The following is a 17948-nucleotide window of genomic DNA, read 5'->3' as shown; positions in this document are numbered from 1 at the left end:
TAAGGACAGTTATTATATATTTATGCAAGCTAAACATTTGAACGCAACCAGATTTTTTTTTTATTTTTTTGTTATTCCCGCTTGCTGTTTCCCGGAAGTTGGCCTGCTGTTTTACAACTACGTCATTTCCCGCAAACACGTTACCAGCCGACTGGTGCCGACTTTGCCGACTTCCCTTGGTTCACTCGCTAAGATTGTAGCTCTTGCGTAGCTTTTGAGTTTCCATATAATCGCTGACCTTCCGCCTCCCTAAAGATGCTTGACCTTTTTACGATATTCAGTAAAAGTGGAATTGTGTTGTGGTGTTTCCAAGGAACGACGCAGTTCTTCACTCCGTCAGTAAATGCTTTGATACGGACTGTCATACTACAGGCAAGTTCCATATGTCGTGTGAAAAAGTGCGTGAAAAAGCGTTTTGCAAAAGCCTTGAGTTGAGCACTTGCTGTTCTGTGTGGCGCATAGATAATAGCCGCGACTTTCACGTTGCACCCGAATGAGTAAACCAACTGTAGGCAACTGCGCACGTAGAGTCGTGATTGCCTGGCGTAGTTTCGTCAAATCTGTGTGGCGCGGGACTGGCCTCTTGTATTTTGTGCTATCTTCTGACAACCGTTCCTTGCAGGAGAGAGGCGGCGACAACTCGTTCACGCACGAGAACCTCGTTCTCAAGTACAAACTGGACAACGAATTTGAACTCGTGTTCGTGGTGAGTACTAACCCCTCGGCAAAATTGTATCGCGTGAGGACGAATGATGTAGCGGCCAATGTAGGAGTATCCACGCTTATCTTAGATGGGAGGAAAGTGCCGGTAAAAGGTTTTGAAGCGTCGGATACAAGATTAACCGTTCATGATCCTACCGCGCACATATTCCTCCATACTGCTCCGGCGCTTCGCATAGGATTTCTATAGAAACCGCAGTTAATTGCTTCAATTCTATCAGAACTAGAAAGATAATTTGGTGCGTTGATAGTGCAATCTTGGTGTTAGTTGTATAAAGCTCATTTTGGGTACGTTTTCATCTTTAGCAGCTTTCTTTTTCACTAGCTTTCCTTGAGGAAGCAAAAGGAAAACGGCACAAAAGGATCGCTGGCTTAGTATAGCTCTGACTGGGTTTATAATACTGGCTGAGAGACCTGACATTTGCTCTTCAGAGCTGAATTACATCCAAACAGTGTTAACGTGATTTGCGTTATTAGACGTGCAAACTGAAACAGGCACACCGTATGGGTCCCACACACTGAAAGCATGCACTGCATCTTGCTTTGCAGTTGCACAAAGCAGCCTAGTTGCGATAAAGCACAGCAATACGCTTCGTACTGGCATCACTCTGGCTGCTTAGGCCACTGATTTCTGGCATACCGATGGTTGGTTGGGCATATAAGCAAACACTACCTTAATTTCTTTATTTCAGGAAGGACGCTATAATATAACCAATTACTAGGTATCCGAGTGTGTCTACGAACCCTTTGTTTAAGCTGAGACATTTCAGTTATTAAATTAGCTGGTAGTAGATTGCAAGTGCATGGTATGTGCTATAATGTGATATAACCACCATGCCTTGGCATACTAAACGTTATTTGCTACTAATCAGCTGTGCACTGGGTTGTTTCATCGAGTGCACACTTGTCATACTGCGTAATGTCAGTAGAAAAATAAATTTAACGGTGGATTCCGTTAATTAAGCTAGTGTAAGCAAGCGTCACTTCTGCAAAGCTTAGTAGAATGCATTTCTTGGAGTTGCGTGTCGCAGAACATCCATGGTCTTAGGTGACGATGTAGCACTGCGTTTCCATATTTAGAACGTGTGGACTTGCAATTCGTTTGCATGCACAGTTATAGTTGAGAACTGTAAGCGTCGACACGTGCTCTCGGCACTAGAAACCACTCCTAGAAAGCACAAGTTTAGTGGAAGTGCAGAGAAAAATGCTGTCCTGAACACCGGGTGTGTGGTTCCTGGAATCTGTACAAGGGCGAATGAGCGACACATTAAAAACTACTAGGCCCAAAATGGTGACTGTACAAAATTTTAAATCTGGACTATTGAAGCTCTTGCATGTCTCTGAGGAATTGAATTATACGTGCAGTCAGCCCTCGCTTTCTCAAAATTTCTTGAAAATGTGTGTGGTCCTGGAATTAGTGTGCATATTTTGCACCAAATTATTTGAAGCACTGCAGAAGGGCAGTCCTACTTGGATGGGAGAGTGACCTGGAAAATGCCCACAGGTTTGGGAGGATTTATACAGGTTCCTCCCTTTTGTGACTAGCTGCAGTCTCCCTGCTTCCTTTTCCCCATTTTCATTTTTTTATACTTTTAAAGTAAGTATGATCATGTGATGGTTGCCTGCATATATGAGGGTCCATTGAGGGACCAAGCAGGAGCCAGTTTAACAGGCGTGCAAGCCAGTAAGAGAGATCGAGAAAGGGTGCTGTCGGGAGCAAAAGCCTGCATTCTACATGAGCAGCGGGCAAATGGCATTGCAGTGCCTTCTTGCGGAAGAGCATCTGCTGCCGAGACACTGGCTGGGTGGCTGTTCTAACTTCCCGCATGCTTGTTCGGCTGCTCAAGCCAACACGGTTTTTGTTGGACAGAAATACCGAATAATGTTGCTTCAGGTGCGCTTGTGTCATGACTTTTTCTGAAGCGTTCTTGCTGTGCAGCTGAATTAGCCTTGAGTAATGCATGGAACAGGTTTTTCTTTTTTGTTGTTGCTGTTGTCGTTGCTGCAGCTGCTGCTGCCTGTCACAAGCTTGAGCACACGACAACCTTCATTCGAACCAGGCCAGAACATGTAGTGGTTTTACTCGTGAGTCACATATTGCAACTATTTGGGAAGCACAATGATGGTAAGAAGCTGTAGCAAAAAAGAATAGAACAGGGGCGGTATTCTCGTAACTGTCCCTTTTGAAAACGTCCCTTTTGCGTCCCTTTCATCGTGACGAACTTCCGGTTAAGCAGTGGGCCTTTGATTCAAATACCGTAACTGTTCTTGCAAACACATTTTAAAGAACTGAAACCGTATCAGCGTATCTTTTATGTGTTTATTGTTCCGCGAGCGAACCAACAATAAGGCGACGAAAAATCGTCTGCTCCGAGTAGCCACGGCTCATAGCTCCGCCGTGCTTGCATGGCGTCACATCCGAGTGTTCGCTTTTAGCCAATCAGGGCTCGCTCAAAAGGGACACTTTTGAAAGGGACAAAACACGGGAATACTGCCCCAGAGCTGGGTGCTAACATGCCATTATGCTGCAGTGCCCGCAAATTTTTCACTCACTGGGGCCAATTAAAAATGCATGCCACATGGGCTTGATCTTTCTGATTCTGTTGGTAGCGTGGAATCCAGGCTTTTCCTCCAAACAGTACTTACCTCTTGCTCTTGCAGCTCAAGCCATTCCCAGCACACGTTGGATGAAGGAAGTCGGGGAATCAGGGTAGCCTGGTTTTTACAAGTTGTTATTATTATTTTTTTTTTTCATGCGGCATTTCTGAAGCCTAGTGATGGCAAGATAAACATGAGTTAATTGGAAAACTATTAAAAATAAAATGTAAAGTTGGATACATGGACATGCAATTACAAGGGGTGAAAGAAGTCTGTCTCTTGCGGGGAGGGTGTGCACTGGTAGACAATGGCGGCAGTCAGCAACAGCGCAGTGGCATCATTAAAGTAAGTGCCGGTTACAGCACTTACTTTACAGCATAGCAGGAAAATGTGTGGGTCAACTTGTAGTGGACTGGCTGCCCAGTCAAGTGCCGCAGTCTACATCTTTTTTTAGCTGTCAGCAGCCTTGTGTAGCAGCTGCTGCTGCTTCATCTTGCCACTCTGGCCATTTTACCTGGGGCACGGCAGTCCAGAACCCCTGGTTACTGAGTGCCTGCTTTAAAGATACCATAACTGTCTTGGTACCTTCCGAGGGCATCTCTTTTGAAATATCGCTTACATCTAATGCTGTATTCGGGTGGTCGCTCTGATACTCCGACTCGGAGTACGCCGATGCACCGCTTCCCCCAATCCGAGCAAGAGTCACCGCTCCCCAACCGAACGCGTACCCGATCTTGGAGTAGCACGCGACCGTGGCGCCGCGGCGCGGCCAAAACGGCAACTGCAAATAGCCAGGCACGGCCGGACTGGAGGAGCGGCGAGCGCGCACTTTCATACGGCCTGCGCACCCAACAGTGAAACGATACAGCAGATTCTTGACAGAGTGAGGGCGCTTCGAACTAACCCTCTACCCTCCCAACCTTCTTTTTTCTTAGTCCACGCATCGCCTCTGGCCGAGCGACCCGACAACGCTTGCTGCACGTGTTTTGTATCTGCCGCGGAATATCACCGGTACCAATGAATGCCTTCACTGCTATATCTCACCAAAAAGAAGACTCGTTGTGCACTTCAGTTGCATGATTAAGAGTTTTAGCTGCATGTTTTTGACAGTGCGCTTGTTGCCAGCGGTTCGCTCAGCCCGACTGGAGCGTGAGCAGCAGAAACACGTTTAGCTAAGCGATAACCGTATCTCCCTCGGCGGGAAATCATTCGCGTCACGGGTCGTGCCCTGTGCGCGTGCAAACCAAGGCATCATTCGAAAGGAATGATGATATTTGAATGATGAATGATGAAAAATAACTGATATTTCAGTCACGGAAAATGGCGCGTTTATTGCCTGCCTCACCATTTTCATATAATACAGTCGCTGATAAGATATGAAGGCCTCGCATATTTTTCTTCATGAGCCCCTAGTTAAAATGTTTCTTTCAATTTTTTGATTAGGCGCTTCCGAGTGCTAATGTTAGGCTGTTTGACCCTATTAGACCGAAAATTCAGAAGGGGGAAGGAGTCGCCTATTGTAATGACGCACATGTAAATTTACTCGGACAGGTATCACGTGTAGCCACGGCAGGGCTAGGGCAGTGGCAAATGCGCGCACGCCGCCGCTCTAGCTCGTGCTGTAGGTCAACCGGCGAGGGTTGGTCCGCAGCGCCACGAACTAGCGGCGGTGAAAGGTGGGAACTATACACGAAGCGCAGGCCGTATGAAAGTGCGCACCCGCCGCTCCTCCAGCCCGGCCGTGAGCCAGGCCGGCCAAGGTGTCTCAACAAATGGCGGCCTCCGTATCGGACGCGTTAGCTCCAAGCCAAAGTTCCCCGACATCAGCCGAGCGCCTGTTATTCGCAATGATTGAAGGTAAGAATAGGTGTGCACAACATTGCGAACGTATTCCTGCACTTTGAACACTGGAAGTGGTTCGGCGAACTTCGCAGCGTAAACGTGCGAGTCGTCGTCGTCTGAGCTGCTGTCCTCCTCGGCGTTGATTTCGAGCTGCAGAAGTAGCGGAGACGGCTCCCCTACACTCAACAGGCGTCTCCGTTTCGACATGATGCGGAGAATAGCACGAGAAGCAAAATCGTCGAAACACTCCCACAACTAACCGCTGTCGAGGCCTCAGCACAGAAAGGGAGAATTCAGCGAACGCCACCGACTGGGCAGGCGAGCGGGGCGAGCCAGAGGCGAGCCGCGGCGGCCGGGGTCACGTGACCCAATCGCCTCCGGATTTCGGCGGCACTCCAACTTCGGAGTCAGAGCAGTCGGAGGTGCTCGGAGTGGAGTACGACGCTCTGAGACGACCAACCGAACATACGTCGAGCGCTCGATTTCGACTACCCGAACACGGAGTTGCTTTTCGGAGTGCTCTAGAGCGCCCTAAAACGACCACCCGAATACAGCATAAATGTCACTTAAGAGCATTACCCGCCACGGCCGCTCAGAGGCGCTCCGCTGCTGAGCACGAGGTCGCTGGTTCGATTCCCGGCCGTGGCGGCCGCTTTTCCGATGGAGGCGAAAAGCAGAAGCGCCCGTGTGTACGAGATTTCGGCGCACGTTAAGGATCCCCAGGAGGTCAAAATTAACCCGGAGCCCTCCACTACGGCACGCCTCATCGTCTGTGTAGTTTCGGTGCATTAAACCCTACAATCAAATCAAATCACTTAAAAGCATTACCAGCTTTCACTTACATGAAAGCTGTTAATGCTCTCAATTCACATAAAAGAGGATTGTGAAAACTCTAAACAAGCATTTTTACTTTAGCAGCATGTGGTAAGTCGTCAGAAAGGATGCACAAGCATAGACTTTTATTAACGAAGTTGTGTGTGTGTGTGTTTTTGTTTGCTGTACATCTGTCTGATAGCAAAGGTTCAATATATATGCAGTAACAAGATCCTTGATGCTGACAGGTTTCTTGGGGCAGCGTTAAATTCACTACGGTGAGAGTGTGCTGTAGAAATTTTGTGCAAGGCTGCACTAGTTAAGTGTAATGCGAAAATTGTTTCTCCAACCCCTGTGTGGTCTCTCCGTTGCAGGTCGCCTATCAAAAAGTCCTGCAGCTGTCATACGTAGACAAGTTCCTCGATGACGTCCACTTGGAGTTCAGGGACAAGTACAAGGCATGCCTGGAGTCTGGGAATTTCTTCACAAACTTCAACTTCAGCTCCGAGTTTGAGGAAGTGAGTGGCAAGTGGAGCATACCGTGCTCTTTGGTTTTTCCATTGTATTCAATTTTTATTTGCAAGAAACTGGCCGGGATTGCCCGGAAGCTGTGTCAGTAGCTTCACTTGACAAAGACCTGGAAATCGCCTGCCTTCAAAGGGGCTTTGAGGGAACGAGGGCACTAACAACAGAAAGCGAGTTGTCCTGTATAGATCGACTTGGGGCTCTTGGAATATGAGTATACTATTGCCCACGGTTCCCTCTGTCAGAATCGTGAAAGCTGGTAATGCCCTCAGTTCACATAAAAGGGCATTGTGAAGGCTATAGACAAGTGTTTTTACTTTCGCAGCATGTGGTAAACTGTCAGAAAGGACGCACAAGCATAGACTTTTATTAGCGAAGTTGTGTGTGTGTGTGTTTTTGTTTGCTGTACATCTGTTTGCTTTTCAAGGGCTTTGTTATGTGTGCATTTAAAAACAAAGTAAGCCTGTATTATTTTGCATATAACCAGCAAGCTACCTAATTCATCTCTTATCAGGATCATCACTTGCTTCTTGCTTGACTTCAGTAAAGGAAGTGCTGACTATAATTATTATATTGCTGCTTCATTTGAGTAATCAATTTTCCCTACAACATGGGTTGCCTTTACACCGGCAGTAGTAGTGGAATTTGCTGACACACAAGCAAAAACAAAATTAACATTTTTGTTGGTTTTGTGGCGTTAAAATTTACAAGATTGGTGAAACCTTTAACGTGGCGTATTATTCTGTGGACAAAGGATTGTGGTACAGGGGGAGTTTAACTATGAATCGCAGGAGGAAGCAAGTAGCATTGCAAATCTCCTGGTGCAGATGTCAGGAAATGTTTTTCTTTAGTTTCACCCAACGTCGCAGCTTAGTGTGAAAACATTGTGGTGTCAATCACGTTGCCTGGGGTATCATCCCCGCCTGCTGTGTTTCTAAGGCTGTGTGTCTAAAGAATGGGAGGCAAAATGCGCGTTTTAAAGAACCCTGGGTGGTATTAAGCATTCCATATCCCTCCAATACGGCCTTTGAGCCCGTTATGTGGGCACGCTGTATGTTAGGAATTGGCAACCTGAGGCCCATGGGGCAGTATTATGTGACTTCCAGCATGACGTCTGAGCTGCCCTCCCCTTGTCTTTCCCAATCTTAACTCTTTCGTGACCATGGGAAAATTGACCGATGTTTAGGGGTCCAAGAAAACATTTTTTTTTTCTGCTAAAAAAATTGGCTTGGCACTAATTACAGGAACACAAAATGCATAATATTTACCAGCCTTTCTAATAACACCATTTTTTAAAATGTTTTTATGCATCATTGTTGCGAGAGAAAAAAATCAAAATCAGAAATTTTGTCAAGTTGTCGAAGAGTGTGATAAAAAAGGAGTTGTGTATAACAAGCCACCGGTAGTAGAAAAAAATTGGAATATTCAATTTGTAGGGAAACATTTCAAAAACACGCCCTAGGAAAAATGTCAACTTGCATGGAACAGTTTGTCAGACATAAACAAAAATGTCAGCACACATGGTGCCCAAGCCACACGCGCCGCGGTGGCTCAGTGGCTAAGGCGTTGCGCTGCTGAGCACGAGGTCGCGGGTTCGATTCCCGGCCGCGGCGGCCGCTTTTCTGATGGAGGCGAAAAGCAAAAACGCCCGTGTGTACGAGATTTCGGCGCTCGATAAAGATCCCCAGGTGGTCAAAATTAATCCGGAGCCCTCCACTACGGCGCGCCTCATCACCTGCGTTGCGTTGGCGCGTTAAACGCCACAATCAATCAAATCAGTGCCCAAGCCATGCGGTGAAGCCCAACCTCCATTTCAAAATGTGCAATTTCGGGTGATTCCTTGGAAAAATCTGGCGGTTTGACATTATCAGAGGCACCAATTTGCCCCCACATAACGTAAAAACATCTTGTCAATGACTGACTTTGCATTTACAGCGAGCACAATATTTGGGACTAGCACGCGATGCGGAAAAAAACATGCATGAAGTTGAAAACGGAACGCCGTGGTTGATGCTTGTTGACGTTCACGCTCAGTTATCTCTCAAAACATAAAGCTGAGCTTTATTATCATCGTCTTACTTGCAATTGTAGCGTTGCTCGCAAAAATGAGGTACGATGCGCTAGAATCGTGCCCTGCGATCTTTGGCCGAGTAGCAGTTACGCGATGAAAAAGATCAGCACAACGAGCCTCCTCTATTGCAGCGCCACCTAACATTTTTCAAATGAAACAGTACAAAAACTTGTTGGAGACTCCGTCCAAATAGACAGTTCAACTAAGCAGCAACATTAGATACCCGGATATACCCTAGCATGAAAATGAAACTGGAAGGCAAACAGCTGGCAGTGTAAGGCCGGTTTGAAGCGCTGTCCTCGGCAGAACAGATATCTGGCGACTGGGTGTTATCTTGTGACTTGCATCGGAAGTTCTTATCGCAGAAATCTGATTGGGGTTGGGTGAAATCAGGAGCGGCATGCTTTTTTTGAGGATCAGTCGTGGACGCGCATGGCTCCATGGCAGCTAGGCTTGAAGTTGGGTAATTGCATAGTAGCGCCAAATATGAATTTCGTGTGCAGAAACAAAAAAACTGGAACTGTTGTAAACTGTTCGCGAATGGTTCTAGGATAAGTAGAACTACAACACAACTTAGAACACCGTGCGCAAAGGCAATAAAACTGCCTGAAATCATAAAGTAGCTTTGCAAACAGGCACTGCTTGACATTTTAAGCTGATTTCAGGGATTATTGTTGCCAGAGTGCAAACCTGGCGATTGAAAATCATTTTTTGATTCACCATTCGTGCCCTGATAACAAAAACCAAACCGCTGGTGCAGAGTAATTACGAGTGGCACGCATTTTTCTTTGGTAGCGGTGACGCACGATGACCATGCCCCTGATGCAAACACGTGTCAAAAATCGCGTTTTCGTTGCAGAAATGAAAACGAAACTGATTTTGAAAGGGCATTTTCTGAGCTAACTTCAAATAGCTTTACATGTTCTAACAACGCCTGGAACACTATGAAAAGGGGCTCGCAAGGTATTGTTCAAACTGAACAATTTTGAATAGGCGCGGTAACGAAAGAGTTAAATCTGACATTGCAGTTTTGACCTGAAATGTGGTTACACAGGAACGAAGGCAATAAATATGATTTCTATCTATTCCAGTTTTGTCCATTGTCAATTCGCTGAATTTTTTTTCTCCTTGCTTACAAAGCCCCCCTACCCCCCAGAATTCCCGGTTTGTCGTCCGGTTCCCGCCGTGTCGGCTTCATGCAACTCAGGCTCCCCCCCCCCCCCCCCCCCCCCCTCAGATAGTTGCCGACCCCTGTTATATGTGATGTTTTGTTTTGAGCAAATGTGTATGTGCATGTGTTGAAATGTGGAACATGGTAACCCTGTTACAAATTGAACACAATTGCACAAACGAAAAGCTTCACTTTACAAAAGACAAGGATGCAACTGCCCAACTGTTCCTCCTTGGAGGAGTTTCACGACCTGATGATGGGGATAGTAATTTTTTTATTTTTTTTATCACTTTGAATACCCTAAAGGCCTATGTAGGCATTACATGTGGAGGCCAAGGGGATTTGGGGGGTGACAATCGGGAGTACAGAATGTGTTTCCATCAGAACACAACAATTAAGGCAAGACGCTGTACATGATTTCAACATTGGGAAACTGTAAGTACATGCCAAAAGCAACACTAAACAATAGTTCATTTACACTACAGGGAAAATAAGGCACAAGCAAAAAAGAGGCTTAAAAAACAAAAGAAACGCAATGGTACACTTCACTGTAGCAAAAAGAGAAAAAAGAGGGAAAAAGAAAAGAAACCGCGAAACGTCAAACAACTTCAAGAAAGGTTTTGAGTGTGTCTTGAAAGGCTGAGGATGATGGTGAAAAATAGTGTTGCGATGTTAGAGTTCATTGATGTGTCTTCGGTGTTATCTTGTCTGCCCTAGGTCCTGCACGGAGCTGAGGAGTATGGGCGAGCGCTGGCTACGCAGCAGAAGAAGATGAGGACGTTTGAAGAATCCCTCAAGTCAAAGAAGACGGTGGCATCCATGATAGAGAACAAGAAGGACACCAAGGCGGCACCCCCCAAGGGCAAGGAGGCTTCCAAGAAGCCAGAACGTAAGAGAACAGCCAATTTATTTGTGGCACTGGGTCGGGCTGGACCCATGCAGTGGTCTCATGTGGATGCAGTGGTCTCATGTGGCAACACCGCGAGCCGACCTAGTCGAAAGCGATCCATGGCAACGATTGCGCAGAACAAACAAGGACAAAGAGGAATCGAGAAGGACGAGCGCGCTCTAACAACTGGAATTTTGTTGTTTGAACGAAAGACCTATATGCCTACAAAACTGTGAAGCATCATCACAAAAAAGTTTCTACAGTGCACACGGCAAACCCGTGTCAGCTCCGGGCATTTGAAGAGAGCGATATTTCTTTGTCCAACCAGGCCCCAAAGGCATGCCCTGCACACTTGTTTTTGTATGTAGAAACAGAAACAAAACAAAACAAAATAGTGGAAACAAAACAGTTGTTTTGTTTACGCATCCAAATCAAACTTCCAGAGAGATTGTGGGAGCGTTTTATATTTCTATGTACAAAAACAAGTGTACAAAACAAAAACAAGTCATCCCTCCGTGGCGTTGTTGGAAAAAGAAATATCACTATCTTTCTGTGTTTGCTGTGTGTGCGGTAGAAATTTTTTTGTCATGATGTTGCACAGTTCTGTAGGCATGTAAGTCTTTCGTTCAAGCAACAAAATTTCAGTCGTTAGAGTGTGCTCGTCCTTGTCATTTCCTCTCTGTCCTTGTTTGTTTTGCGCAATCGTTGTCATGGTCTTATGTGGGCTAGCCTGTACACAGAGCCAAGTTCCAGAAATTTGGATACAAGGAAAAAAAAAAGGTTTCGTACCTGAGGGAATAACAAGGCACACCCATTTTGATGATTTGAGCAGAGTCAACAGGTTGTCATAGTCTGAAGTCATCACACACTTTTACCCATTTTTGTCATCTCTCCATTCTATCATTTATATTGTGAATTAGGATCTAGTGGGGAAGCTTTGGGGCTTTCTGAGGAATATGGGCCATTACAGCAGTCTTGTGGGACTGGTAAAATTTCAGGTTACCTCTATTTTTAGGCTTGATGAAGGCCTGTTGATGTTTAATTTGCGTTTGCTCTTGCTTTCTTTATGGCTTTGTAGCATTTTATGCACGGTGCATTTAAAGAAGCACTGCATGTATTCTATTTGCTCTGGGACCATTTAGGTCAGTTAACTAACATGTTATGGGATTCTCTTTCTTTCTTACAGCACTTGCTTGTTTGCTGTGTCAACACAACCTGACCACGACAGCCTCCTGTAATTGTGCATGCTAAAAAATCAGCGCAGATGTTGTAATGCATTCGACCATACTGAGATAAAGCCCATCTTTTAAGAAAGTAAACTATCATCGCATTAAAGACTCAGTGAAAACAGCATGCTGAATTTTCAGATGGTTAGAACAGGAAACCCAGAATCGTGTTCATATCTGTGACTTGCTTCAGTGACAAGTGCGTCTTTATTTTATGCTGTGTAGAACGTGGGTCGCGTTTTTGTGTTGCATGCAGCTTAATATCTTTTTATTCCCTGCATAGCGCCCAAGAAGGAAGCCGTTGTGAAAGAAGTCATCACCAATGGCAGTGCTGGTGGAGATCCCAATGATGACGACATTGTGAAGAACCGCCAGAAACTCTTTGAAAAGATGCAAGGAAAGAAGAAAGCTGACAAAGGGTAGCTACGTTTTTCACCTCAGAGCTCAAGTGTTTAAAATTAACTATGCTTTGCATCATGTATATTATGTGCGGCGAACTGGGCAAGTTGGTGAATGTTCATGGTGAAAAACAGCGCATCCAAGATGAAGACGGAGAAGGGAAAACACAAACACGGCGCTGAGTTTGTGTTTATGTTTTCCCTTCTCTGTCTTCGTCTTGGATGCGCTGTTTTTCACCGTGTTTATTATGTGACCTGGGTGTCCACTTGTTTGATGTTGTTCGCTTGTAGCATGCCCACCTCGACCCGAAAAGCGTATGCTTTCAAGGCTGCGTTCACATAAACTCAGGGGGCGGCGTGCTGAAAATTGATATCAGCATGATATTTACCTGTTTGAAGGAAAACAGGGTGACGTAGCCGAGTGTATCCGACACATGGTAGGAATTTGTGAGGTCGCTTCATCCACATGACCCTGTACCCGCCGTGGTAGCTCAGTGGCTAAGGTGTGGTGTTGCTGAGCACAAGGACGCGGGTTCGATTCCTGGCCGAGGCAGCCGCTTTTCTGATGGAGGTGAAAAGAAATAACGCCCGTGTGTACGAGATTTCGGCACACGTTAAAGATCCCCAGGTGGTCCAAATTAATCAATATAATCGGGAGCCCTTTACTACGGCGCACCTCATCGCCTGCGTTGCATCGGCGCGTAAAACCCTACAATCAATCACTCACATGACCCTGCGAATAAGCAGCGACACGACTCTGGCTGCAATCACAAACTGACGCAGGTAGCTGCAGCTTCAGGTTCCATTGCTTGCCAGAATGACACTTGAGGCGAGAACAAGGTTCTACATGCAGGAAAGCAGCTGGTAACGTATGGCCGAGAAGAACTGCAAATATCCAGAGGCCTTGGCTGCTCTGAATGCTTTGAAACTGCAGCCATAGGTGTGCTTCTCTCAATTGTGCAATAGGTCAGGCTTTGTTCACAAGGAGTTGTGATTGGCGTGCTAAGGGTGGAACTGTTCTGGGGAGCATGCTGTGACAACTTTCAGTGGTGGGGTGGTCACAAGAATGCCTCGCCATGTTTTAAAGACAGCATAAAATGGTGACAGAGTACCGTGCTTCTCTTGTATGTGCCCTGTGTGTTGGAAGTGACAGAAGCTGAAACTGACGACTTCCACATGATAGGTATTTTTTGTGCTCTCAAGCACCTAAAGTGTTGTTTTATGATTGCTAAGCCAGTAAGGGTCGATCAAAATAACATTAAGAGAACAGAAAAACTTGACATCGGGGCTCCTTTTTTTCTTGGCACTATCATGGTGAACCGCCATGACTTAGCAAATGTAAACGTGTCATCCTCTCCATTTTTGTCACCCAGTGCATGCCGCACCTTCTTAGTGACATCACAGCTGCAGTAACAAGTTTCTGGGAGGTGAAATTGCTGTTTTATTGTACTGCTTTCAGTCCCTCTTGTTCATACATGAGAAGTTGAATTTGATGAAGCATGGCAAAGCACGCTTTCGCAGCCTCTGTTCCTTTTCTGCACTGTTCTCACTTCTAGTATCATCTCTTGTTCCAGTGCCAAGAGCCCTGCTGCTGCCAAGGACAAGTCCAAGAAGCCGCGCATCTGGGACCACGGGGGCAAGAGCTCGGACCTCAAGACGCTCGATTACAGTGGGGCACCTCCGGAGCAAGGAGAAGAGGGGGCCCGCTCTGAGGAGCTCCTGACAGCCGAGTCGGTGAGTCTCGCCTCAGACCAGAGACAGCTTGACGTGCGAAATTACACTGGCTGTCCTCTCCTCGTGTTCAGTGCACTGCCATTGTACATAACCTTCAAAGTGGCTTTTCCTTACATGCTACGGAGCAGTGCGCTGGTGTAGTAGTGGCATGTTGGGACAGAGCAACACTACCAAAAATACCGAGCAAGCGCCCTCCCTAAAATGCACATAGTTCAGGGAATTTCAGGGGCGGGGACCCTTGTTTGAAACTGCCCCAATATAGAAAATGTGAAAATGGCAGCGAGTACCAACCTTACCCCCCTCCCCCCCCTGAAAAAGAAAAAAAATAATACAGTTTATTGGAGAGAAACACACTTTTAGTAAAAATGAAGAAGACTGTGAAGCCCCTCTTGGCACAGCCAGTGTGAGCAATTCATACGGTGTTCCTGCCAACCACGGTGTTGGTCCTGTTAGCCAGAGAATCAGTTCTTACCATCATCTGGTCCATTCTTGAAATGTTAACAAGGTGCACCGTGACATGTTTGGAGGGCGTTCAGGGCGAAGCAAAATGGCTTTGGTGCCTCTCAGAAATCGTCCAGTGTCTTCTGGCTTTTGTTACCAATTCATATCACGAACCACCGTTGCCACAAAGTCGCAAGCACATTTGGCAATGTCAGATGAAATTAACAAAATGGTGGGTGTGTGCAGAATTAACGACTCCCCTGGGTTCTTGAATTGGATTCTGGTTTAGACAAAAGTACTGTCAGTATTGTTCCTGGGTGGTTTCGGCCATCAACAGGTGGTTGGGAGAGGGGGTGCGCTTGTTCGGTAGTGCGCGAAAAATTGAAGTGCTCAGATTATGGGGGGGGCGATTTGCATGGGAGGGGGCGCTTGATTGGTATTTTACGGTAGGGCTCTCAAGCAATGAAAATGTGACGAAGCCAGCAGTTGGCAAGCTTTGTGAAAAATGAGCTGTGTTTGCTCGTTACATGGGCCATAGAGACAAAATACTAGTGTGGGTCATTACAAATATAATCAAGATAAGCTGCGGCAAGTCCCCATGACTGGACATTATAGTGGGGCCCCTCGTTCCATTTGATTGCATCACTTGAAGGCTAACATGTAGTTAACACACTGACAACTATTTTTAGCGCACTCTAGTGTGAAATTGGAAAGCTTTTCAATATTTCTTGCACTTTTTTGGCTATACAGTGTGGCTGGTGTGGAGCTGTGGGAGTTACCAAAGGCTGGTTCTTTCAAATTGAGCGAAGTTGTATTTTATCTTCATGGTCCTTTTTAGCTTACACTGCCTGCTATTCTTTACCCTTTTCTTTCGTTAGGAGTATGTCTTGATGGTGAGCACTGCAACAGAATTATTGTTAAGTGCCTGTAACCACCAATTTTGGGAAATGTCTCTGAACAGACATCTTCAATTTGTCGTTAATTGCGTCGCATTGTGGGTCCTAGTAGTGTTATTGATTAGGCCAATGATTATTTGATGGAGATGTCTGGCACCCTCGTAACAGTACATCTCATGGTGGGGTCCTGTGCTTCTCTTCCCCAGCGCTCGTGGGTTGGCAAAGGTGGTGGCGAGATCAAGGACATGGAGTACTCGTCCAGTGAGGATGAGGTAGAAGAGGAAGAGACCGTGGTCGACACAAAGCAGAAGACCAACAAAAAAGGGTCAGTGCTAGTGGCGGTTTCGCATCCTCCCTTGCACTGTATATGACCTCTCTTCCAGAATGTGTGTTGTCAGGTGTTCCTTGATGGAAGTGTAGTGGTGGTCGTTGCTGCTAGTTGTGTTAGCTTTTGAGTGGTTGGGTGGTAATGGGGTGCCTTAAAAATCGATACAGATGACGGGGACATCTGTAAATGGATTGGTGACGTGCCTGTACATTAGTTAGTGATCTGGTTACACCCAGCGTTCAGCTGAAAGAACTGAGATGAGCATATTGTGGTGCTGTGAATTTCGCTCTGAAGAATAGTTTAGACGCATGATTTGGGACCTTCCGCATGGCACCTTCCACACATGCAGCATTGGGTAATGTGTAAGCCGTGGCAATCGCAAATCCGTACATTACCTGTTCACCCATTGTCCATTACTCTCACAGCGATGGCAGCGCCATTTCGTAGCCAAGGCTGATGTTTTTGAGTGGTTGGGTGGTAATGGGGTGCCTTAAAAATCGATACAGATAATGGGGACATCCGTAAATAGATTGGTGACGTGCCTGTACATTAGTTTGTGATCTGGTTACACTCTGCGTTCAGCCAGAGTCCTTCAATGCTTTACTGGTCACGAAACTGCTCCGTAACTCAATGGGAGAGCTTCATATGCTGCGTTTGCCCGCCACCCTCTCACTGAGGTCACTCCTCGGGCGGCGTTGCGCTGGCTCGAACGGCGGAGCCGCGGCGAGTTGTGTTTGTTTTGTGCGGGGAAAAAAATGTAACGTGCATCTCGCGCTCTTTTGGTGCGACTTAAGTAGTGCAACGACGATGCCTAACATGTGTTGCATCCCGGGATGTCGTTCCTTGTACAACGATACCACAGAAAATGTTTCCTTGTTCTGTTGACCGAGCGACGGGGAGCTGCGAGAGAAATGGAGGCGCGCTATTCCAAGGCAAGAAACGGGAGATTTCAGCTTTGATTATACGTGTGTAACAGTGCGTGGAAATGCACTGTGTGTGAGAATGGAAAAACCAATGTACCCTTTTGAGAGCATCGTGGACCTAGAATTGTACAAGGCTAACTTAAAGCCGGATTTTTGTCATATCAGTCAGGTTGTTGCGGTGCTTCATTACCTGTTTGCAAACTTGTATTACCTTGCGCTCAGGCTCGCGTGTAAAAAAGCTTTGGGACGTCCTTGTGCTTTTACTTTTCATATTTCCGCGAATTATCCCTTAGGGTTCGTCTTGTTTGTTTTGTAACCGCGCGTGGCCGATTCCGGTTTCTTCTCTGGCGTTTCAACCGGAGCGCCCGTTTGCTCTTTTTGTCGTACGTCCCGTCGGGCAATATTGTTTGATATGAAAAGGGTGCCACCTTGTCGCCAACTTGATTTTTTGTTTCTTCGACAATGTTCTCGATCCCATTTCCATGGATCTGAAATTAATAACGTTCCGAGAGTAATGCATGCATAGCAAATGCCGCGCAACTCACTTTATTGACATTCTTCTGTGCACGTCACACTGCGGACTGCTTCTTCGACGTTTGTGTTTCATTCTTGTCTTCTGTAGAACAGGAGCTCCCTAGCTCGATGCGTTCAGAAAAGCTATGCGTCGTTCTTAGCTACGTGGCAATATTCTGTTTCCTCCGTGTGTTCCACATCGCAGCGTGAAAAAATAAATTTTTGTACGCTGGACCACGCTCTTTTGTCTCCCTTCGTAACATTGAATTTTTGTTGCGTGTGATAAAATCAGTTTTATTGTTCTTTTTTCGCTTCCTGTTTTTGCAAGGATTGCAAAGCGTGGAAGCAGAAAAACACATGGTGCAACATATATCTCTTCATGTTTTGATCCTTCGCATTTCTGCAGCGTTTTTAGATGTTCTCAAGTATGTACCCACTCACTGAAACGACAATACTATTGGGCTATCTCTTTTAGTGTTCTGTGCATTCCAGAGCAATCAACGGATTCATAACCATAGCCTGAACGACGCGTACTTGGTTTCTTTCAGTTTTTTTTTTATTGTATTATAGATAGGCCCGCAGCAGTCCGTGACTACGCAGCTACCACATGTGTGGTATTTACATTGCTTTAAGAAAAGAAGAAATAGAGATATAAAAATCCGAAAACACGACGGCGCAGCACTTGTGCCAGAGCACGCAGAAGCCGTTGCCGTTCGCGGCCGAAGTCTAGGGTAATTTACTACGAAAAATAAAACCCCATTGAAAGCAGGTGATGAATGGACTATTAATCGCTAACTACTACGAAAAAAAAACACTTAATCAGCGCGCAGTCACCAAAATCAGCGAGCTTTTGCACGCCA

At 46.1% G+C, this 17948-nt stretch overlaps 1 protein-coding gene across 1 annotated transcript in view; it reads left to right on the top strand.

Moving 5' to 3' along the window:
• The first annotated feature begins 120 nt into the window (after positions 1–120).
• The window catches only part of Srpralpha (signal recognition particle receptor alpha), a 38427-nt gene continuing 20599 nt past the window's right edge, over positions 121–17948 (top strand). Inside the window, exons 1-7 of the mRNA XM_077706151.1 lie at positions 121–372; positions 623–706; positions 6348–6491; positions 10458–10629; positions 12139–12274; positions 13828–13987; positions 15531–15649. Of these exons, the coding sequence (XP_077562277.1) occupies positions 256–372; positions 623–706; positions 6348–6491; positions 10458–10629; positions 12139–12274; positions 13828–13987; positions 15531–15649 (932 nt within the window). The 5' untranslated portion in view covers positions 121–255. The remainder of the gene's footprint in view (positions 373–622; positions 707–6347; positions 6492–10457; positions 10630–12138; positions 12275–13827; positions 13988–15530; positions 15650–17948) is intronic.

Source organism: Haemaphysalis longicornis, unplaced genomic scaffold, assembly GCF_048455015.1.
Source record: "Haemaphysalis longicornis isolate Haplotype H1 unplaced genomic scaffold, Haemaphysalis longicornis Haplotype H1 scaffold_4, whole genome shotgun sequence".
NCBI classification, from domain to species: Eukaryota; Metazoa; Arthropoda; class Arachnida; order Ixodida; family Ixodidae; genus Haemaphysalis; species Haemaphysalis longicornis.
This window is presented reverse-complemented; position numbering and strand designations above follow the sequence as displayed.